Source organism: Rattus rattus, chromosome 3 (genome assembly GCF_011064425.1).
Source record: "Rattus rattus isolate New Zealand chromosome 3, Rrattus_CSIRO_v1, whole genome shotgun sequence".
NCBI lineage: Eukaryota > Metazoa > Chordata > Mammalia > Rodentia > Muridae > Rattus > Rattus rattus.
The window spans coordinates 86295092-86318898 of record NC_046156.1 but is presented as its reverse complement, the minus strand read 5'-3'; the positions used below and the strand labels follow the sequence as shown (position 1 = coordinate 86318898).

At 40.4% G+C, this 23807-nt stretch overlaps 2 protein-coding genes across 3 annotated transcripts in view; one reads left to right on the top strand and one right to left on the bottom strand.

Moving 5' to 3' along the window:
* Window positions 1–14602, bottom strand: part of Ift80 (intraflagellar transport 80) — a 103046-nt gene extending 88444 nt beyond the window's left edge. The window contains exons 1-3 of the mRNA XM_032898268.1: window positions 14318–14602; window positions 5696–5777; window positions 894–1115 (exon numbers count right to left, since the gene is read on the bottom strand). Coding sequence (XP_032754159.1) covers window positions 894–1115; window positions 5696–5732 — 259 coding nt within the window. The 5' untranslated portion in view covers window positions 5733–5777; window positions 14318–14602. The remainder of the gene's footprint in view (window positions 1–893; window positions 1116–5695; window positions 5778–14317) is intronic.
* A 67-nt stretch (window positions 14603–14669) lies between these two features.
* Smc4 (structural maintenance of chromosomes 4) overlaps window positions 14670–23807 on the top strand; it is a 28411-nt gene continuing 19273 nt past the window's right edge. The window contains exons 1-5 of one of the 2 annotated variants that reach the window (XM_032898266.1): window positions 14670–14978; window positions 15901–16038; window positions 17008–17186; window positions 17776–17967; window positions 19328–19504. In XM_032898266.1, the coding sequence (XP_032754157.1) occupies window positions 15906–16038; window positions 17008–17186; window positions 17776–17967; window positions 19328–19504 (681 nt within the window). In that variant the 5' untranslated portion in view covers window positions 14670–14978; window positions 15901–15905. The remainder of the gene's footprint in view (window positions 14979–15900; window positions 16039–17007; window positions 17187–17775; window positions 17968–19327; window positions 19505–23807) is intronic. The other variant, XM_032898267.1, reaches the window with a different exon arrangement.

Here is a 23807-nt window from a genome sequence, read left to right as displayed (position 1 = left end):
ACACTTTCAAAATCAAGATTAAGAAATTATAGTAATAGAATATTAATGAAATAAACATCTATGAGGTTAACCTAACATTAAACCAAGTAGGATAAATGGCATGGGACAGAAAGTTTTTTTCTTGAAGTAGAATAGCAACCATCTAACATGGATTACAGAGACAGACGAGCTATCCTCTGGCAGCTTTTCTGGTAATAAATGATCTAGCCAAGAATCATCGGTAGATTTTTGGAAATGAGAGGAAGTCTAAGAAGGAAAAAAACATTTTTATGTAGTATCAAATACACTTTCATAAACAAGTTATTAAAAGGGAGGAAACAGAGCCTAGAGAGATGGCTCAGTGGTTAAGAGCACTTGTTGCTCTTCAGGAGACTGACTTTACTTCTCAATGCCCAAATGACGGCTCACAACATCCATAACTCTAGTTCTGGGGCATCAGACAGTGTCTGATCTCCCCAGACACAGGCATGCATGTGGTGCACATGCAATACATACAGGCAAAACACATGTACACATAAAATAAAACTAATTAATATTGGGGTGGGGAATAGTAGCATCGCAGATTTACTTAGTAAGCATCGGCTATCAGATAAAGACAGTTGACATCACAACAATGTGTCAATCAACAGCATGAACCTCCCAATAGTCTCATTAAAAATGTGTAGGCTGAGTCAAATCTCAAAGAAACCATGAAAAAACAAAAACAAAAACAGGGACTTTCTATAAAGTAATAGACCGGAATCCTTCAAAATCACCAAGGTCAAAGAGGAAACTAAAGTGACAGTGTATCTACATCAAATAGCAGTTCTATAAGACAACTCCAGGCACAAATCACAGTACTGTGCTATATTGTTAACACAGAGCTGTGCAGAAGCCATTCATTAGAAACTTACCATCAGAGCTTGTGAGGACAAAACTTTCTGCCTGAGTCTGCTTCTTTATGCCTAAACTCTTCGGAAACCAGTGAAGGTCTATCGGGTAGATGTCATCAGGCAGCTTGACAATTAGGCTGGTTTCACTGGTTAACAGGTTCCACTTCACTATCTGGTGATCGTCACTGCATGAGTACAGCTCCTCGGCAGTAGTCCAACCCACGCAGCTCACTAATTCTTGATGTGGTACTGGGTCAAGGAGATATAAAGTCATTCAAGATGTGGACCATGAAAAGCCAAATGAATAGCTGAATGTTTTCCAGCTTCTAAATGTTGTTTTTCATTGTGTGACTTTTTTATATTTTTAATGATTTATTTAACTTTATTTTATGTACATTGGTGTGAAGATGTCAGATTCCTTGGAACTGGAGTTACCGACAGTTGTGAGCTGTGAGGTGGGTACTAGGAACTGAACCCAGGTCCTTTGGGAGAGCAGATGGTGCTCTTAACCACTGAACCATCTCTCCAGCCCCTCATTGTGTAACTTTTAATACTTTTTCCATATAAAGGAAATTGTCTTCCGAATAGGTTGCAAGAATAGAAATCAAAGAAGAAAGCCAGACAGAGAGGGAACAAAATTTGTGATTGAAGATATTTCATAAGCATAGTCAAAACACACACACACACACACACACACACACACACACACACACACACAAAACAGTAAGTAAACACACAAAAGGTAGGAAATGATGTTGGGAGATAGGGAGGAAGAAAGGGGGAACCAAAGATATAAATACTTACATATGCATCTCATTACATAAATTATTAGTTATTATGAAAATGTATATTATAGTTTTACATTGTTATAGATTTATTTAACAAGTATGATCTATTTAATGTGTGTGAATGTCTTGATTGTGTGTAAGTCTGTGCACTATATGCATGGCTGTTACCTGTGGAAGTCAGAAGAGGGCTCCAGATCTACTGGACTGGAGTATGCAGCTAATTCTGCCAATTATATTGCTCGAGTCATTTGGAAGGAGGGAACCATTTGAGGAAATGACCCACTAGACCGGCCTCATGGCGATGCATTTTTCTTGATTGAGGATGGATGTGGAAGGGCCCTGCTCTCTGTGGGTAGTGCTCTGGGATGCTGGTCCTGGGCCACAGAAGGATAGGCCAAGCAAGCCACTTGAGACAAGCCAGTAAGCAGCATCCCTCCATGGCCTCTGCATCAGCTCCTGCCCTGACTTTCAACTGCAAGTCCGTCACTTTCAAGTGAGGCTGTGGTATGAAACTGTAAGGTTAAAGAAACCCTTCCTCCCGGTTGCTTTTGGTCCTGGTATTTTATCCCAGCAATAAAAACCTAACTAAGATGGATTTATGGATGGTTGTGTGCCACCATGTGAGTGCTGTTAATTGAACTGTGTCCTCGGAAAGACCAGTAAGCACTCTTAAACTCTGAGCCGCGCTCTCTCTTTTTGAGACAGGGTCTCCCTAAGTATCCATAACTGGTGTAGAACTTACTAGGTAGAGCAGGCTGGCCTCAAAATCACAGATATCCCTCTGCCTCTCTGCCTCTGCCTCTGCCTCTGCCTCTGCCCCTGCCCCTGCCTCCTCCTCTCTCTGCCTCCTTGCCTCTCTCTGCCTCTCCTCCCTCCTCTCTGCCCCTCTGCCTCTCCCCCTCTCTCCCCTGCCTCTCTCCCCCCGCCTCTCTCCCCTGCCTCTCTCCCTCTGCCTCTCTCTCTCCCTCCTCTCTCCCTCTCCCTGCCTCTCTCTCTCTCCCTCTCTCTCTCTCTCCCTCCTCTCTCTCTCTGCCTCTGTCTCTCTGCCTCTCTCCCTCTGCCTCCCCCTCTGCCTCTCTCCCTCTCTGCCTCTCTCTCTCCCCCCCTGCCTCTGCCTCCTCTGCCTCTGCCTCTGCCTCCTCTGCCGCCTCTGCCGCCTCTGCCTCTGCCTCCTCTGCCTCCTCTGCCTCCTCTGCCTCCCTCTGCCGCCTCTGCCTCTGCCTCTGCCTCTCCCTCTGCCTCTGCCTCTGCCTCTGCCTCTGCCTCTGCCTCCCAAGTGCTGGGATTAAAGGCATGAGCCACCATGCCCAGTAACACACATTATTTAGTAAATTAAAAACATTAATATTTTTAAAGACAGTGAGCTGTCTCTTCCAGGTGCACACTAGAATGATGATCCTCTAGGGAAGAAACTACTACCTTACCATTTCTCCTGTTTCCATGCCAGTTACCTGTTTCTATTTTGATTTTTTTCATTTGTATGGTCCTAAGAGTCCTAGTGCTCTATGTATGATGGCTCCATCCCAACCCTTACTTATTTATGTTTAATTAACAATAAAATGGTTTTAAGTCTTAGAACCATATTTATTATTTATCATGGGGGAGTGTGCATGCATGTGCGTGTGGTGTGTGCACACATATGCGTGTGGTGTGTGTATGCATGAATGTGTGTGTATGTATGTATGAGTATGTGTGTGTGTGTGTGTGTGTGTGTGTGTGTGTGTGTGTGTGTGTGATGGAAGCGTGTGTGAGTAAGCACTGCCACAGTGCTTGTATAAAGGTCAGAGGGCATCTTGCAGGAGTGTGCAGAGTCGGTTTTCTCCTTCCACCACATAGGCCCCAGGAATCGAACTCAGAACAGGCTTGGTGCCAGGTCCTTTACCCACTGAACCATCTGAAGGCTGCAACAATACAAACTTTCTGACACTGAAATAAACAATAATTCAGTTACAACTTACCTGTAAGATGCACAGGAATAAATGAAATATGATCCCCCAATTCTTTATTCCCTTTAGTTTTTTCAGTCTCTGATTTAGCCCAAGAATTTCTATATAAGTTCCCACATCTCCCATCAGGACAAACTGATAGTTTCCCCAAGCAGACTGTGTCCCTGGAGGAAATGGTCCACTTGTCACTTGTGTAAGGTGCTTATTCTTGTTTATCTTTCTACTCCTAACTCACCAGGTCAGCCCTGGTTAGGCTGTCTACTCTCCTAGAGTTCTTCTACCATCTTCTCACTTTTTCCTTATTTTCCCAGCAATGTTCATTTTACATTATATAAACAAACTTTTTCCAAGGAAAGAGACTGCACCCTAATGTGTTCCAAGATCTTTTAATCAATTCAAAATATGATAAATTAAGCAAAAAGATAAAAAGACAATAGAGTACGGAAGTGGCAGTGGACTATTCTGAACTGAAGCCCAATCGATGTACAGGAAAGGACACTGGGCCACTACCAAAGCACTCAGCACAACTGCAGCCACCTCACAATGTTTCCTTTTTAAGGATGTATTTGATTTTTATTTGTGGATGTGTGTGTGCCACAGGTTTATGTCAGTGCCCCCAGAGGCCAGGAGAGGGCATCAGATCCCCTGGAGTTACAGGTGGCTGTAAGTCAATCAGTGCGAACCACACTTGGGAAGCAGAGCAAGTGCTCCTAACTGTCCTGTCCTAACAATATCTCCAAGACCAAGACAAGCAGCTAAGGCAACCCCACAGCACACACGCTCATCTCAAAACACAACAAGAGTAGTTTCTATAAGGTTCTATACATGAGTATGTCCAGGGTAAGCAAAGACAGTAGCCATTTGAGGACTGCTAGACAAGGAAATGTAAACAGAGTTACCCTTGAGCTTAAAAGGGGAAGTGCAGACAGGGAGCACCTACAGTGCTCTGAATTCCTGAAAACACGCTTTGAAAAGACAGAAAATCGAGTTAAAGAAAAGCCATATCTCTATCCAAGAATTAAATAATTAAAGTACTACAAATAGAAACAAAATTTAAAAGGAGAAGGATATGCTTAAATCAGTATTCTCCTATTTCTGATGAGGGACCAAATTTTTCTTTGTTTCATATCTACAGCAGATCAACATCTTGAAAGATAAAATAAAAATGGGGGCTGGGAGTATAGTTCCATGCAGAAACTGCACTTAATGTGCTCAAGGTAGGCCTGGATTCGATGCCCAGCAACAACATAAATAAACAAACAAGCAAACAAAAGAACCTCAAATTACTAAAACAGGATCTCTGAATGCTGCAAGGGTGAAATAGTAAGTCCCCCCCCCATAGTAAGTTTCTTACACCCTCACAGACTGGCAATGAAGCCCACAGGTAATGCTGTGAGAACTGACTGAAATGTCTAAGAATGAGACGAAGAGGGACAATTGTACCTTCTTAAAGTCCAAATAACGGCTCTGACAGAATATAAGGGTTGTATATATAGGAAAGAATAATTGTTGCCTTCCCTTGTGAAATAATAAAGCTTACTGTTGGGATTCCCCTAGTTTGTCCTCTACTTTATCAGGAGTACAAAGAAATAAAGCAAAACTAAATGAGCACATATGTGTGAGATCACATTAGCAAATGAGTCAGAGCTTTGTTTTGTTTTTTGAGGCAGGATTTCTCTGTGAGGCCCTGGCTGTCCTGGAATTCACACTGTAGACCAGGCCGGCCTTGAACTCGAAAGTCCACCTGCCTCCCTAGTGCTGGGACTTAGAGTGTGTACACCACAGCCTGGAGGATTATCCAGGTTTCATTAAAAACTCTTCTCAGATTCTATTAGAGCAAAGGTTACTTTTTAAATACGTCAGAAGTAGAGTAATAAAAATGTCAGTAAGTATTTAAAATTAAGTCTTTGGGCTCACAGTATACTTCTGAAAAATCTACAACTGGAATCTTAAATATTTTGAAAACAATTTGTTTATAAAATACCATCACAGAAATGAAAAATAGTAAGTAGTTAAAAAGAGTAGAAGAGAACCCTGATGGTATGCCCGCAGGTTGAACACAGTAAGGTTTACAAGATTAGAAGGATATGCTTTGGTTCTTTCAAGAGAGATATCTTCAGTCTCATGTCTCCAGTTCCAGAGAAATGCTAAATACCACTTGATTGTATTCACTGTAAAGATAAAGAGAACAGATATCAACATTGAGAACTGTGCACACAAGCATACAGGTACATGTATATACACATACATGTATGCACACACCTATACCCTTTGAATCCCAAGAAACACAACAGCACCTTTAGTTCCTCTAAACACACGGAGAGAGGAGTAAAAGTATCAGTAGACAATAAGGCCCGTGGGTTGAGCACAGGGTTTGCTATAGCCTGTCTGCAATAGGCCTACATCGGAACACCACTAAGTAAACCTGTCTGAGGCCATGGCATGCATGCACACATACAATAAATGAATTCTTAAAAAAAAACAAACAAAATGTTCCAAAAGTATACTGGGACCAAGTGAAAAGATGTGGCAAACCAGGAAACCCTTGATCATAGCTCAGTTTTGATCCCGTGTAATGAGTTAAATTCCTCAGGCTAAACTATATTTTTAAGTGCCTTAAATCTATATTCTGCATGAAAACAATATGTTATTACCAATATGTGTGTGTATGTGTGTGTCTCAGTCTGGGGCTAACTGCCCAATAGCTACAGCTAACACAGTGAAAAACCACTGAATTGCTTAAGAACAAGGTGATAAATCGCTTTAAAAGTTACGCAAGCTGGGTGTGGTGGTGGTGCTACTTGAAAGAATGAGGCACAGTTGTTTAAACCATGAACAAGACCAACATGGCCAGTATGATGAAACCCACCTCAAAAAAATTTTAAGTTGAGCACAAAATCAACTTGTAGCATGGCATTATAGCACACACCTTCAATCCCAGTACTTGGAAGACAGAGGCAAGTGGATCTCAGTGAGTTCAAGGCCAGCCTGGCTTACATTTGTATTCTTTGAGCAGTATTGTTAGACAATGTAGAAAAAAATCAAGTGAAAACATAATTAAAAGGGGTAAAAAAATCTCTACCAGGTCTAAAATTACAGGAAACTACAAACATTAAAGGAGGTCCTGACTAGAGATTAAAAAAAAAAATCAAATCATTGGTGCTCACTGAGGTCGCTTCACAGTCCCTGAATTCAGGAAGTGTCCTGGGTAGGCGAAGTGTGCAGCACGCTCTACTTCTCTCTTTGGGTGAGTTCTCTTAAACTTTAAGAGGCACAGACAGGGACAAATGTGATTCACTCCAGGCACATTTCCTGCATTCGTTTTAGATACTAAGGACCTCCCTCGCTTCCTCAAAACCCCTTCCTCCTTTCCATCAGACCCTTTTGAGATTAACTAGTGTTAACCCCAAAGATTCCACCATAACGAAAATAACTACAGCAAGTTTTTTGTTTGTTTGTTTGTTTGTTTTTTAACTCATGTACTCGGGCTGTCTCCTCCTAAAGGTAGGGTTCAGGAGACCAGCACTGGGCATGGGGTAGGGCTGTTATAGCTCAGGGGTAGGCAGTTTCCTAAGGGGGGATTTGGTGAGAATAGGAGTGGTTACAGAAGCAGAGTACAACTAGGTGGCCATAACAACAGGTGGACATAAGAACTCTTTGAAACAAAGGCAGGGTTGCAACATGGTCATTACAACTTGTTGAAACAAAAACCTGGTTTTCCTTTCCTGGAACAGGCGACACAGAATCATTTGTTGTTAAAGTTCCAGGAGGAATGGTCTTAAAGTACAGTCTGAGAAACACATTTAATCATAAACAGGAACGAGTCCCCTTTGTCTTTACATCTTTACTACAAGATGGCTTTTGAGCCTAAGGTGGAGGCAGGCTGGTTCATCATTAGAAGGAAAAGGGTAAATAACACTCTATAAAGACCTGGTTCATTACAATTATTCAAATCTATTAAAATTTTTAAAAGTACAAAAAATTTACAGAATTCTTGCTGCTTCTGCAATTGACAAACCATAGACAGGATATTTACGTATTTATACTAACTACAACCTAAAACATAATATTTGGAATGATGAACTACAGTTACATCTATAATAATTTAGATGCTTCCTCACCAGAAGAAGTCATAATCAAACCTTCTATAGTAAGAGCAGTTCATTCCTGTTACCGGTTTACCAGGCATTCAGACACAATGATGCCACAGAGAAAGAGCGCAAAAACCTAACACAGGGAAGATTCTCCCTGCCTTAGAGAGATTTTCCCTGAATTCCATTTAGCTGAAGTCATCTCTATCAATGACATCTAAATGTTGATACGGTATTAAATAAGAAAATAAAAGTAAATACTTTTCCCACATAGCCCATCTGAAGACATGCAGAACAGCCTGACGCTGCACTGAGGGATGTTACCTGCCTACATGAGATGGCTAATGTCCACTGTCAACTAGGCTGAATAAGAACAACCTAGGGCATCAGTGGGACATACCAAAAGCTCTGTCCGTGATGGTGTTTCCAGATGTTTAGCTGAGGAAGAAAGTCCCACCTGAACGTGGGCTTGTGGTAACTTCTCGTGGCTTGGATCCCAGACTAATTAAAAAAACAAACGAAAAATTGTTGGACAAAGAGCCAGACAGCTGAGCACTGACTCCCTCTTGGTTTCCTGACCAATAGTGCAACAAAGCTGCTCTGCAGACAACGTCGAGGACCATGGTGAAACGAAGGGAAGGGTCTGACCAAGCAATGGTCTCTCAGGAGTGGGCAGGGAAGGAGCGGACCAACCAACAGTGTCTGAGTAGGAGGGAAGGAAATAGCAACAATCTCCAGAACACAGTGTGAAACTTTACACAGGAAACAGAACAGCAATAGCAAAGCTTGTTCTTATGCTAAATATCATTTATAGGTTGGTGTTGATCTAGTGTGAGTCAACATTTATAAGGTTTGAGGAGAAAAATTGTTGTTTAGCAAAACCTGACGTGTAGGTATGGTAGACAAGCTTATAATCCCAGCAAACACAAATAAATTAAAATGAAAACAAGATGGCTTGCTTGTTTGTTTGTTTTGAGACAGGGCCTCACTATGTAGCTTTGGTTGTCCCAGAACTCACTATGTAGACCAAGCTACCCTCTAACTCACAGATATCCACCTGCCTCTACCTCCTGAGTACTGGAATTAATGGTGGTTGTCACTATACCCCACTAAGAGTGCATTTTTTATCATCCAGGTGGACAGATCCACATGCCCAGGTTCCAGTGCTGGCATAAAGATAAATAATTGTATATCTGTCAAAGAGCAGGTAAATGTCCTCTGTTTGGGAAATTCTCCACTTCGAGTTTTATTATAAAAGTGGACAGTCGACTTAGAAAAGAAAGAAGAAAAAGGAGAAGGGAAAATCTACTTCCTTCCCAGTTCTTCTTATAGCACAGACAAATACACTGACAGCCACCATGCTACACACACCTTATTTTGAGTGAGAAAGTACTAACTCAGGAGATAATACAAAGAAATATACTCTAGGAAGGACTCCTAGTTGAGGAATTTACTATTTGCATACGTATATGAGATACCATGTACATGATACCCAATCTGAGCACAAAGTTTGATTATAAGAATTATAGATATATGTTCATTAAAATCTTGCATGGTACAATTTGAGGGTCCTTAATCCAAAAGGCTCCAAAATCTAAGTGTCACCAAAATACCAGTAGAAAGGTCCAAACCTGCCTCTATATGACAAACCAGTGAGAACAGGGATGCTCGAATAAACATTGTATGAAATTCCTTGAGCCTATACTATGATGTACATAAATATCAAACTGTATATCCTTGCAATTCTACCCATGATAAATATCTACACTCCAATATTACCTTTTTATTTTGAGACAGAGTCTCAGGTAGCCCAGGCTGGCCTCAATCTGGCAATATAGCTGAAGATGTCCTTGAACTTCTGATTTTCCTGCCTCAAGCTTACAAGTACTATGATTAAATATGTACCATTAAGACCAGTTTTCAATGTTTTCTTTAATCTTTTTATTTTAATTTGGTCTCCTTAGAACAGCATGCATATGGAATACAGATGTGCATGCAATCAAAATATCCAAACACATTAAAAATCTCTTTTTAAAATTTTACCTTATTATTGGTGTCCGTGGATAACTTTTAGGAGCCAGTTCCTGGGGTAAACCTTGCATCCTTTGACTTGCCCTGAAGTAATTTTTACCTAAAAACTCTCTCTCTCTGACCTCAAGATTATTATTATTGAAATTAATTAATTAATTGTGTGAGTACAGCAGTCCAACTTGCAGAAGCTGACTGGGTCTCTCCTTCCACCATGCAGTTCCTCTACTGGATGGAAGCCCCTATCTTGCTAGCTCCCTATGTCATTGTTAATGGCTTTTACAACTTTTTTGCAGGGTGTTCAATTAATTGTGCAAAGCACTAATTTACTAGTCTAAAAATATATATTAGATAGTGAGTGAGGTTGAGGGGATGGCTCAACAGGTAAACAGCAGCCCTGCAAGTGCGAGGACTTGTGTTTGGAATCCTAGCATGCATAAAAAGCCCACATGTGTTTGTAACACTAGCACAGGGGATAGAGAGATGCAGAACCCCAAAACTGCCAGGAGGTCCAGCCAATTGGTAAGTTCTGAGTTCAGTGAGAAACCCTGTCACAAAAACTAACACAGTGAGGCTGGAGAGATGGCTCAGAGGTTGAGAGCACTGACCACCCTTCCAGAGGTCCTGAGTTCAATTCCTAGCAACCACATTGTGGCTCACAACCGTCTATAATGAGGTGTGGCACCCTCTTCTGGCATGTAGACATATATGCAAAGAAAAAAAAAAACAGCAAATGACAGAAGATAACTGATATCTACCTCCAGCAACATAGACATGAGCACCTGCACACACATGTACATACAAATACATATACACATGCATGTTTACAGCCTAACCACACAAATACCAATGATCTTTAATTCAAATAAAACTGAAGAATCATATTGCACCAACAAAATACAATGCTACACGATTATTTTTCAAATGGACTATCTATTGATATAGGAATATAACTGTAATATATAAAAGAAAAGCAAGATGTATAGCAATATTATGTAACAGGGTCAGCAAAATGGCTCATCAGGTAAAGGAACCTGTCACACAAACCTGATGACCTTAGTTCAATCCCCAGAACCCACCTAAAGGCTCTGGAAGGAAGAAATTGACTCCACCAAGTTGTTCTGTGATCTCCACGTGTGCCATAGCACATGCCTATACACACATCATGTACATTTTACAAAACCTTTGTAAAATGTAATTCAATCCCTTGTCTGCAAATAAAAATGTATTTAAGTTGGCGGGTACTAAAATACTTCTCTGGGAAGATATACAAGACATTTAATGATGGATAGCACAAAGAACCCAATGAAAAGTGACATTGTTTTCTCCCTTTTGGATACCAGGCAAGCTCTGCAACTGCACCATGGCCTCCCCTACACTGTTTGACATTTGTAATCATACTCAGTAGTATAAGAAGCCAGACTGGCCTTGAACTGACAGAGATACCTGCTTCTGCCTCCCAGGTGCTAGAAGGCCTGGACCAGAACACTCAGATTCGTTTTGGTTTTTTGAGACAGAATCTCATAGTCCAGGTTAACCTTAAACTAGCTATGTAAAATAATCTTGAATTCACTATACTCCTGCCTTTCCCACCTGAGTAATGGCAATACAGGAGTCTGCTATCCATATCCATGTCTTAGGCAATGCTGAGAATCAAATCCGGGGCCTCTTTAAGCACTTTACCAACTAAGCCTACATCCCCAATCCCTAAATGCCTTATTTCATCATGTTCAGATTCAGACTTAAGACTATTCTTATATCTCTTCTTCATTGTGCAACTTAGTTTATGGCTGTTATAAAAATGTTTGTGTGCCAGGCATGATGATGCTTGCCTCTGATTCCAGAAATCAGAGATAAACAGAAAGTCAACTCTGGCCTTGGCACATAGTGAATTCAAGGCCAATTTTAGCTATATGAGACCCTGTTTTGGAAGAAAGAAAGAAAGAGAGAGAGAGAGAGAGAGAGAGAGAGAGAGAGAGAGAGAGAGAGGGGGAAGAAGAAGAAAAGGAGGAGGAGGAGGAGGAGGGAGGGAGGAGGAGGGGAGGAGGAGGAGGGGAGGGAGGGAGGAGGGAGGAGATGTTTGCCTGACAGGGCATGGTAAGTTCAATTAAATTTAAGACTGTCCTTAAGTAAAATGATTTATTGAAGACCACTGCTTTCCACATCAGTTAAAACTTTCCATATTGACACCATCATCAACTATAATGCTACTGTTTATGTTATTCCTGTTACCTCTTCACTAATTCAAAGGTCCATAAAGAGCAGCATTTGACTTTGTTTATACTCTTAACCACCAAAATCTATAACAGTCCAAAAGAACTGTGAATCTTTCCTTTCTTTTGCCTAGGCACTCTTCCCTACCACATGAAAGCGTGTTTATCAATATCCATCTAACTAAAGCTATGACTGATCTCTTTTCCCTGTAACATAACAGCCCACTTCAGTTCTTGTTATGAATTCTTTTCCAGGCTCGAGAGATGGCTCAGTGGTTAAGAGCATTGACTACCCTTCCAGAGGTCCTGAGTTCAATTCCCAGCAACCACATGGTTGCTCACAATCATCTGTAATGAAATCTGATGCCCTCTTCTGGTGTGTCTGAAGACAGCAGCAATGTACTCATATACATAAAATAGTTTTTTTTTAAAAAGAACTCTTCCTTCTCCTCATTCTTTTTTTTTTTTTAATACTATCTCACTGTAGAGTATTGACTCCACCTCACCATGTAGCCTAGGCTATTCTAAATGCATGGCAAACCTCTTTCCTCATCTCTCAAGCTATACACAGCTTATAGCTATATTCTGGACTTGCCTTTCAAGATCCTTCATAACTACTCTTTCTCAAATTTGATATGGCATTATTGATATTAGCACATACTTTAAATATGCCATCACACAGTAACATCAAATACTTATGTATACTAGATGAACAATTACAAACAATTCTATGAGATAAACATTATTTGTTGATTTTTTTTTTATAAATAAACATTCCCAAAAACACTTGATGAGTAAACTGCCCAATTATACACCCAAAGAAGTAATGGGATTTAGGGTTGTTTTCTAATTTTTAATGTGTACATGTGAGTGCCTGCCTGTATGTGTGTGTGCGTAGCATGTCAGGTCCCCTGGACTGGAGTTACAAGTAGGTGGGAACTGCTCAGTATGGGTGCTGGGAACCCATACTATTTTCTATTTACAGCTTTCTACTAAATTCTGCTCTGACTAGCATATACACTTTTCCATATGGTCTAATCTACCTTTTTATTACATTACATTATTTACTTTACATGCATGAGTGTCTTATCTGCAAGTATGTGTACCACATGCATGTCTCCCTCCTGAGGCCAGAAGAGGACACTGAATCCCCTGGAACTGGAGTTACAGATGGTGCTGGACAGAACCTGGGTCCTCTGCAAGAGCAATAAGTGCTTTTAACACTGAACCATCTCCCCTGCCCCAGTCTATTTTTTCATTGTAGGTATCTCTCCACTCAGCTTGGTTGTATTTTAGGACCTCTAAAAATACAAAATAATTCCAGAAGCTCCTAAGAAGAATCCCTGTATCCTCTTGGTATTCCTACATCGCCCTCCTCCCCAAAATTCATTAAGCTTTATGGTGACATTTGTTTTAAGAAGACAATTTACTTTCAACAATAAATATAAAGGTGCATTATAATTTTAGCGAATGCTTATTCAAACCACACCAATCTCCAAACTCCGGCCGACTCACACTTGCAGTCTCCACCAGCACTTCCAGAGAATCACTGAACCTAAGTGTTATGCATCTAAGAGCCATGACATATTAGAACAACAACGTAAATTCACTCATTAAACAGGTTTATTGGTGCTGTAGTATGCCAGATCCTAAATAAGTAGAGGGAAAAATCGAGAAAGGCTAGCAGCTCTCAATTTAAAAGTTACTGTATAAATATTTACTAGGGGCTGCCAAATTAATCAGCGGTTCTTTAACATTGCGGAGGATGAGTGATTCAGATCGTTTTTTCAAAATTATAGGAAAACCAACCATCCAGGAAAACAAAGCCTAAACACACAAAACTTAGTATACAATTTTCAGAGAGTTAGAAACTCAGTCCCAACCATCATTATCCTCAAACTCAGGTTAAAAGCCCATTAAGGAAACCAAATTGCCCGGGATTAAGAATTGCCACATCTATTTAATAATCGTGGTTATTCCTTTCACTGTGAAATGCACACAAATGCTACTTATGAACTAATTCCCCCATAACGGTAACGAGTTATCACCAGGGAATCGTTTCTCCCATAGGAGTCCTGTTGGCCAAATGGTTATTTATATACAAAAACGTTCATTAGACACTAACACAAAATAGTTAAAAAAATCATTGTTTTCATAAATGGACTACAAGATTACTCACTAATCCCGGTTTCCTCGCTATGCCTGTTAACTCCACATCCCAAGATCAACACCCAGAGAGAGCCCTGCTGGCTGGAAGGAGATGGAAAATAATTGATGCTCCGCAAAGCTCATCCCAGCAAATCAAGAGAAGGTAGGTACCGATGACCGCTACAGCTTCCAAGGCCTTTCTTCAAAGGCTCTGGAGGTGAAAAAATTTACCTCAAGTTCCAGGAAAGCGGTGGCAATTGCTCTCAGAGCTCAGACCAGTTACCAAGTAGCCTCCCGACCTTTCCGTCACCATAGTGATTTCTAAGCGCTATGAGCGTTCCCTCTGCCATGTTCCCGCGATACTTGCCGGGTGCCAGTCACCCAGGCGGGTTCTTGACCCCGCCCCTAACCGAGCCCGCCCTCTCACTGGAAGGTGTTATTGGGCAACTGGACCCCGCCTACAGCTGTGGGCGGGACCCTGCTTGGTATTTTTTTTCTTTTTCAAATTTCTCCTGTCTTTCAAATGCTGTCGTTCTAAAAGTGCGAGAGGCCGTAGTGTCCACAACTCTTTCTGTTAAAGACCATAGAAAAGACGTAGTATCCCTCCTTGCTCTCCCTTCCCAGTCGGAACTTCCCCCTCGCGCCACAGTCCCGGGTAGAGCCCGCGCATGCGCTCGAACGGCCCGAAGATGGCGGTGGGAATCGCCGCACTTTTTTTCAAATTCGCGGGTCCCAGAAACCATTGCGCGCATTTGTAACGAATTTCCGTTCGAGTTTGGATTTTAGGCGCCATTTTCGAGTGAAGGGCCCGGAGCCGAAACACCGGTAGGAGCGAGGCGGGGGTCGGCAGTCCCACGGTTTCAGCCCTGCTCGGAGTGGACCTGCCGACAAGGTGAAGTACTTCTTTTCTAGATCAGGTTATCTCATTCTTCCTCCCTGCCCCGCGGGCGCCGGGAACACGGAGGCCTGGAGCCAGAGCGGCCAAGTGCAGCGGAGGCGGCTCGGGGAGCTCCGTCGCCTGTCACCCCTCCCCCTCGGCTGCCGGGCGGCGGCTCCGGCGCCTCTTCCTGGGGGAGGTTGCGAGCCTGTCTCGGCCAGGGCGTCCCCCCCTCCCCCAGGCCGGTCCGTCCCGTCTCTCAAGGGGACTGCAGTCCCACTCAGAGCCCCTCCTTGGGGACTTGGCATGACTTATACTGTCCATCGGGACTCCGCCCCGGACCGGGGGGATAAACCCCTACTATCCGGGAAAATGACCCAACCCGAGCCGACGCTGCCAGAGTCCAATTTTGCAGTGTATGGCGGGTGGCTTCGGCTTCGGCCATCCTCTTCGCTGGGGCGGTGAGAAGAGACTTCGACTCCTCCGGCCGTCCAGGACTCAGGACCTAAATGGCGGGGAGCTGGGAGGGGGATGACAAGTCTGCCGGGCAGGCGCTGCTGCTCTGGAGAGTAGCCACGCAGACCCGAAGCTGGTCGAACTTCTCTTTCCGATACCGAGCGCATTCACTCCCCAGCCCCGACGGCAGGAGACTGTCAGCAGATGTCCTTCTCTTGAGAGATGGCTCCACAGGGGCGGGTGTCCTGAGCGAATTCCTCTGTCCCGGGCGGGCGCGGCTAGGATTTTTTCCCACTTACCTGGGGCGTGGGAAAAGCCGTCCGGCCACGTTGCCGCCGCTGTGTTCCTAGTAGCCACTTTCCTCAGGACCCGCTACCTGCTTGCGGCGGCGGGTGGGTCCTGGGCGGAGCCCGTCCTGCTGCTGCGGGACCTGGGCAGCGAGCTGCGGGCCGACCTGACTCCAGATTCTCTCCCGCCGCAGCCACCATGCGGCGTAAGGGCACCAAGCCCTCCACTGCCTGCCACCAGGAAGAAGGGCCGCCGCCCTCCGAGGACGGTGCCCTCAGCGAAGGGGAGAAGGAGCAACCGGACTGCGAAGTGGACAGCGCTGCAGCTGCAGGTGAGTGACCGGCCAGGATCCGGGTGCGTCGGAAGCCTGCGGAGGTTGGCGGGCCGCAGGCGACAGGTTGACTTCGGTAGCTCCGGAAAGCCATTCTGTGGTTTTCTAAGGAATTCCATGCAGTTTTCTGTAACGGTTCTGGAAGGGATGAATGTGAGCGGAAAACTTGAGTTGTGAATTTCTGTGTTTCGGAGTAGCACTGACATCTTTCCCGTATTTCCGTTGAAAGCGGCAATGGTCAGCCCTGAGTTGCTGAGCGCCTGTGCGCCCCTAGACTGCACTGAATGTGATGTGGAGTTGCTTGACTCACCCTTTACTGTTGGACTGCCTTTTGGGGTGTAATAGTAATTTTTACTTTTTAAAGTGTGTCGGTGTTTGGTGATGGGGGCATATGTACATGAGTGCAAGTTCCCGTGGAGGGCACGAACCTCCAGTAATAGGCGGTCTCAAGCCTCCGATTGCGGGTGCTGGGAACTAAACTCGGGTCCTACACAAGAAAAAAAAAACGCTAGGCCCCTTAGATTGCCTTTAAAGAGAAGGTATAATTTGAGAGCGTGGTGCCTTCTGAGTGTAGAAATTAAGAGCTAGTGTGAAATTCTCGTGACCATTAAGTTTGTGAGTTTCTTAAGTGCTGAACCTTGTAGAGAGTTGGATTTTCGATCGTTAGAGTTGCATCTCCTGTCTCAGATTAGGCATCGGGGAATCCGTTTGTTGCAAGGTTTTCTTTATGGTATAGTATTTTGACTCCTCTAATGAAAACAGTGTAGTATTACCAAATTTTGTGAATGGTCTGATTTCTTTGACTAATTTGAAGGAGTATCCATCCCCATGAGTTTAGGATTTGTTTGTGTGGAAAGTAAATTCCTAGGTTTCAAAAGTAACATTCCTGAATTACGTTCTTTAAATACTAGCAGGCAATGGGCTTACAACTAATTACACTAATGTAGGCTTTCCTCTTCGTTAACCTAGAGACTCCAGGTGAGGAGCTTGATAGCAGAAGTTTAGAAGAGATTTTGAATAGTATCCCTCCACCCCCACCTCCAGCAATGGCCAGTGAAACTGGAGCTCCTCGGCTTATGATAACTCATATTGTAAACCAAAACTTCAAGTCCTATGCTGGAGAGAAAATTCTGGGACCTTTCCATAAGGTATTTGCCTACTTAAGTAACTTGTAATACATCTTTATTACAAGATATTTCAGTTTTCTAACGGTCCTGACTCGATTCACACACATATGCACATAGGCACCCAGACAGCATGTTGCTGCCTGTGATTTCAACAACAGGAATTGGTTTTTTCTTTATCTGATATCTGGTATATCTTTAGCACTAATGTTTGCATATTGAATAAGACCTGATTTTGTTAGAAGGTAATTTTTTTCCGTTGACTGTGCTAAAGAGGTTTGTAAGATGTCGGGATTAGAATTTGAATATGGTTTTATTTAAGATAGTAAAGCATGTGCTAGAGAAGAACATGATGTAAGAAAACTCAAATTGGGATTTTGGAGCGCATTCTTTTCCTTCAGTTCACTGGCCACTCCCATTCTTGGAGTGCTTTCCTTTTCTTAATAAACTGCTTTTATTTCTAAAGAGAAAGAATGAAAAAGTATTTATCTTTTAATAATGAAAACCTTTAAACACCTTTAATTTTTACTGTAAATTAAGTTATGGAGTAGTTTAAAATTAGTATAAAGTGTGACTTTAAATTTAAATTTTTTTTAAATTTACTTTTATGCAGCGTTTTTCCTGTATTATTGGACCAAATGGCAGTGGAAAATCCAATGTTATTGATTCCATGCTTTTTGTGTTTGGCTATCGAGCACAAAAAATAAGGTCTAAAAAGCTGTCAGTACTGATACATAATTCTGATGAGCACAAGGATATTCAGAGTTGTACTGTAGAAGTTCATTTTCAAAAGATAATTGATAAGGTAAGATTATTTTCTACTTGCAACTTCAAGCAAGAAAAAGAAACATTTCACATTTTGTTATTGTAGACCTGAATTGTTGTTTATTTTATGTTTGTGTATAATTAAAGCAAAAGAAATGTTTTTTGCTTCTGTGACCATATTTGCTTCAACTTTTTGGAGGAAAACACTGATTTAGGGGACCCTGAGTGCTAACTAAGCATTCATTCCATTCAGTATACATATGGGCTTCATTTTAAGTTATACATTTTTTCTCTTTAGGATAAACATTTTAATTTTTAAAATGTAATAATTGAGTCTAAAATATAGTAATTAGCTGTGTGTGTAAAATATGGAATTTTCTAAGGTTTGAGCTACCGTGGTGTAGCATTTTTTTAAAATGGTAGGGGGCAGGCCTCTGTTTAATTAACTTAAAAAATCTATGATTCAAAAAGCAACTGAAAAGAACCTTAAAAAAATTAATGGATATAATAAAGTAACAGATGATTGGATGCTGGGGTGTGTTTTAAATATAAAGAAGTTTAATTATACAGAAACATCTATCGTAATTTTGTTCTGAATTCATTCTGTTGTATTTGAGTTAGAGAATAAATTGCCAGTAAATCAGATATTCCAATACCTAGTCTTTGATCCATCTAAAGTTGAATATGACACAGAGCCTTTAAGAATAAATGAACTTTAATGCTAAAATGGATTTATTATTTGCTTTATCGGGTATATAATTGAATTTTTATGATTTGTCTTTCAATTAATGATAGGAGATGTTGTTCAGGAAAGTGCAAAGGGAATCCCAAACCCAGACACACACAAACACCACACACCCACACAGACACTACACACAATAAACTGACAGCCATACTCCCTGACACCACCTCGACCAGTAAAGTGTTTCCCTTAGTACTTTCCTTAAGCCGTGTCTTCCTTTTTAACCAGTCATCAAGGTTATTCGAATGCAGTGGGTTGTTGTAGATATGCTGGAGTTCTTGTCCACCTTCCTTGGCTCTTATTCAGATATATTTTTTGGCTTCTTCAAAAATTTCATTTTTGTTTGCTTGGTTTAAACTTTTAGAGGTTTTTGAGAAAGAAACCAAACAACTTGGAGAAGTATCTAGTCCTTTGTAAAGCAGTTTATTTTTACTTCATTTTAAAATGGTTGTCAGCTTATGGTCATACTTAATTCAGGGGAGGTAAAACTAGTAATAGGTGAAAAGGACTAAAGTTAGTTATATACATTTATGACTCTGCTAAAGAATACAAGAAAGAAATAAAATATTTAATCCGTTGCATTAGTTTCAGTATAAAGTAAATAAAATCTGGATCAAACATACCAACAGTTTTCTGGTTCTTTTTTTCCTAAAAACAGGAAGGGGATGATTATGACGTCCTTCCTAACAGCAACTTCTATGTATCTAGAACAGCCTACAGAGATAACACTTCTGTCTATCATATAAGTGGGAAGAAGAGGACATTTAAAGATGTTGGAAATCTTCTTAGAAGCCATGGGATTGACTTAGACCATAATCGATTTTTAATCTTGCAGGTACGTTTAAAAATTCTTCCAAGGTTTTTGGGTTTTGGTTTGTAATAAAGCTTCAAAGGGCGTTGTTCTGTTTGGTGAATCCTGTCTTTTGGAACCTTAAAGTACTGTAGCAGCACATCATGGTTTACATACTACAGTCAAGATGCGAATCATTATTTGCTGCTCTAGAAATTTAAGGAAATTCATTCAAGACTATATTGTTATCATCACACTTGTATTATTATGTTTGGACATTGACATACTTGTTCCGCTCTAGCAGCACGTAAATATTGGCGTAGTGAAATAAATATTAAACACCAATATTATTGTGCTGCTTTAGTGTGACAGGGATATAGCAACTCCCTTTTGTTTATTGTCACTTTTCTAACATAAAAACCATATATTTGATATTACAGCAAATTTTCCTGGGTACCTAATATAATATTTTTATATTTCAATAAAGGTTTACTTTGAGTGGGTTCAATTTGTTTACAATGGCCTAATTTCTTAAACCAATACTATTAGTATCAATTCTTAGGAAGTCCTTTTTAGAAGTATAAAAAAATTTAGGTTCCTGGTATTCTTTTCATTATTATTATTTCTTTTATTTTATTGTTTCTTCCTTTTTATTTATTTTTCCAATTTTGGTGTGAGTATAGAAGTAAAAGTATATCCTGCTAGTATAATTTGGAAGGAAAATTTTGTCTTCCCTACCTTTTTTTTTTAATACAGTTAGGTATTATGAAATTTCTATTTTGATTTGAAGGCATCTTTTTATTTTTGTACTATGCCAAGCTACTAAGAGCATGAATAAAATTTAAAAATGTAATTGCCTGTTATGCAGAGACAGCTGCCGATACAGTGTATCTTTTACTACTGATTTTAAAATAAGTTGGGAGTTTCAATTTAATATAAAATGTTTTGTTTATAAATGTTCCCACTAACATAATTTTCACAAATTTTACTCTATATTCTTGAGATTATTATTATTATTTGAAGCATACCCAGTATAAAAGACAAATGATAATTTTCTAGAATACCCCTTAACTGTCAGAATAGTGAATTTACCGTACTTTAGTGGGCCAGTGTTACTTAAATATTGAAAAAAAATCAGTTGCAGACATGCATGCAAAATAAGATTTGGATTTATATAGATGTAGCCTTATACCATTGTAGTATTTTGTAGATTTCTATTTTCAGAAATTTGGTTTAATTAACTGGATAAAAAGCTGTATTCCTTTATAATCTTAAATTTAGTGGTGGTAACAGTTTTGCAGGGAATTATACTAATCTTTTTATTATTTGCTGTTTGCTTAATTTTATTCTGAGATCAGTTTTATGCCAATACAAAATAGACTATGTTTTAGGTCTTGTAAAGTTTTTGTACAATGTCTATATAATTTGCTAATACAGGAAGCTGATAAAGTAACTTCCCAAAGAAATAAATAAGTTGAGTTTATATTAAAACCTGCTCCTAGAGTACTTAAGATGATTGTTGGTCCTCCTAACTGAACCGTTGTCTGCTCTCACAATTAAACTTTTATATTCTTTCCAAAGAATACTAAGTTAAACATTCTAATTAACAGATTTAGTTTGATTTGGTTGAACTTAGATAAGAACTTTAGCAACTAGATAGAATTCAGAATTCTATTAAGTTTGAGAGAAAGTGGAAGTAGTTTCTGTGAGTGTTCCTTAGCTCCTTATCAAAATCTTTGATTCTTCAACTAGTAAGATTTAAAGCATATGAAGGTAAGTGATATTGTAGCTTTTATTTCATTCTCTCCTCATTGACATTTGTCTTAAAAATTACCCATGGTTAGGGAGGCTAGAAAATTAAAGACAGTATCATAGTACAGCATCCAAGATGCAGAGACAGTGATATGATTATTTCATACGTAATCTAAATTTAGGGAAAGCAAATTTTTAAAATTAAAATGAACTAGATTTTAGAAATTGAAAAGGCTTTAATACTGTTTATGGACTCGTGTTTCTTTAAGCATCTTTGTATCCAGATCCAAGTTTCACTCACTATTTAAATGTGCTTCTAATGGGGCACTTTGCTGAGATTAGTCTAAAAATGGATAAAGCCCATTTCTTATCCTTGGGGACAGGTATACATGGGCATGTGTACTTCAAAAGTAGTCACATAGTTGGTTTGCATAGTTTTGTATGTTACAAGGGAGAGTTTTTGATATTTAAGACTATTGGTCCAAATAAGAAAGGTTTTATTAGCCTGTAATATTTCATAGGCACTAAATTTTATTGGTTTGCTCTATTAGTTGATGATTTTGTTCCATTTGGGTTAGAGAAATGATAATCCTATGCTTCTATTACCCTTCAAAGTTGCATTAATAAATTGCTGTGTTGAAAGTGGTTTTATAAATTCCTTAAAAGGCAGAATTTTGATTTGGTCAGTTTTTAGTTCTGTATGTTTTTTGTCTTTTTTAGCAAAGTGAAACAAATGATTTTTGTTACCAATTTCTACTTTGGAGAATGGCTTAACTTAGATCTGAGTTCTTTTTTTTTTTTTTTTAATATACTTTTACAGTTGGTGTGACATATAAACTTATTTATATGTAGTCTCTTAATCTGTAGAAATAAAGAAAAATTAAAAGCAAATAAGTCTGTGGCTAAATTTCAAAAGAAGTGTTTTGAGTTGACAGTAGTGATGGCTCAGTTTTCTAAAGGTGTCTGAACCGAGTGTCTGCTATGGGAACCCAGCTAGGACACGCCTCCGAGCACCCAGAATAGACAGGAAAACTAACCACAAGGGCATCCACTTTTTACTTACACTTTAGACAGATGCTAACTTTAGAAATTGGTTGCTTGTCCTTTTGCAGAAAAATTAAAGTAAAATGTACTTGAGGAAGGTAGAAGTTAACTGATAGTGTGGTGAGAAGCAAGGAAAAATGAAAGTTATTTAGGCAAAACAAAAAGCCCAAGGGATTGGAATATTACTCAGTGATAGTGATTTTCTAGCACTCGTGAGGCTCTTGGGTTGATATCTAATCATTTCTCTTAGTTTTTCCTACATGTACACATGCGTGCCATATGTGTACTTGGTGCCAAGATGGTCAGGAGAAGGCATCAGAACCCCTGGAACTGGATAGATGTGGGCCACCATTTCAGTGCTCTTCACTGCTGAGCTATTTCTTCAACCTCTTCTCAATCTGTATTTTAGTGGAAATAAAAGGATTTCTTTCACTTTCCAATGTTAGGGTAGGGGTGTGTGCTACTATACCCACTTTCCTCTTGAATTTTAAGCTGTAGATGCCCAGCCCTGCCACTCTAAGATGAGAGTATATGAAATTTTACATGCCAGCAGGAAATGTCGTAGATAACACGTTTCTGTTACTGTTCGTGATTGGTAACCTTGGTATGAAAGAGTATCCCTTTTAAATTTAAATTGATTATACTTTTTTCTGGGTGGTGGGAGATACTTCCGGGGTTGCTGCTGTTACTTCGGAGGACCTGAGATTGGTTCTCAGCATCCAGTTTACAATTGCTTGTAACTCCAGCTCCGGGGGAATTCATCACCCTCTTTTGAAATCCATAGGCATCTGCACTCAGGTAGGCATATAAACACATACACAATTAGTCGTTTTTTTAATTATTTCAGAATATACTAAGCTTACTGCTTTAAAATCTTTCACATGAGCTAGGTTTTTTGAAAACTCCCTCTGTCAGTCGACAAATGACACAGCAGATGGCATAAAATGGAAATATTAGAAAACATAGAGTAGCAAGTAGTTGGGCACATGAAGGGAGTATTAAGGATTAAAACCATAAGAAAAGTTCTAGGTTGTCATTGAAAAGCCACAGCAGAAACTGGAGAGACTGCTCAGCAGTTAGGAGGACCCAGCTAGAAGCTTACTACCATCTTTGACTCCAGTCCCAGAGGCTGAGATCCTCTGCTGTCCTCTGGGCCACTGCCCATACATGGCACATAGATATACTACGACCCATAAGATAATAAAATGATTTTTTTAAACCATCGGGAATCCTTTTTAATTAAAGACCTAACTGCCTTATTCATTCACTGTCTAGTCTTTAAGGAATGCCGTAGCAGGTGGTGGTGGTGGTGGTGGTGGTGGTGGTGGTGGTGGTGGTGGTGGTGGTGGTGGTGGTGGTGGTGGTGGTGGTGGCGAACTTTAATCCCAGCATTCAAAGGCAAAGGCAGACAGATTTCTGTGAGTTACTGGATAGCCTGGTCTAATTAGCAATTCCAAAATAGCAATGGCTACAGAAAAACACCCTATCTCAAAGGAAAACAAGAATACAGTATAATACAATTTAAAACATATCCCATGAAACTTGAAATAGA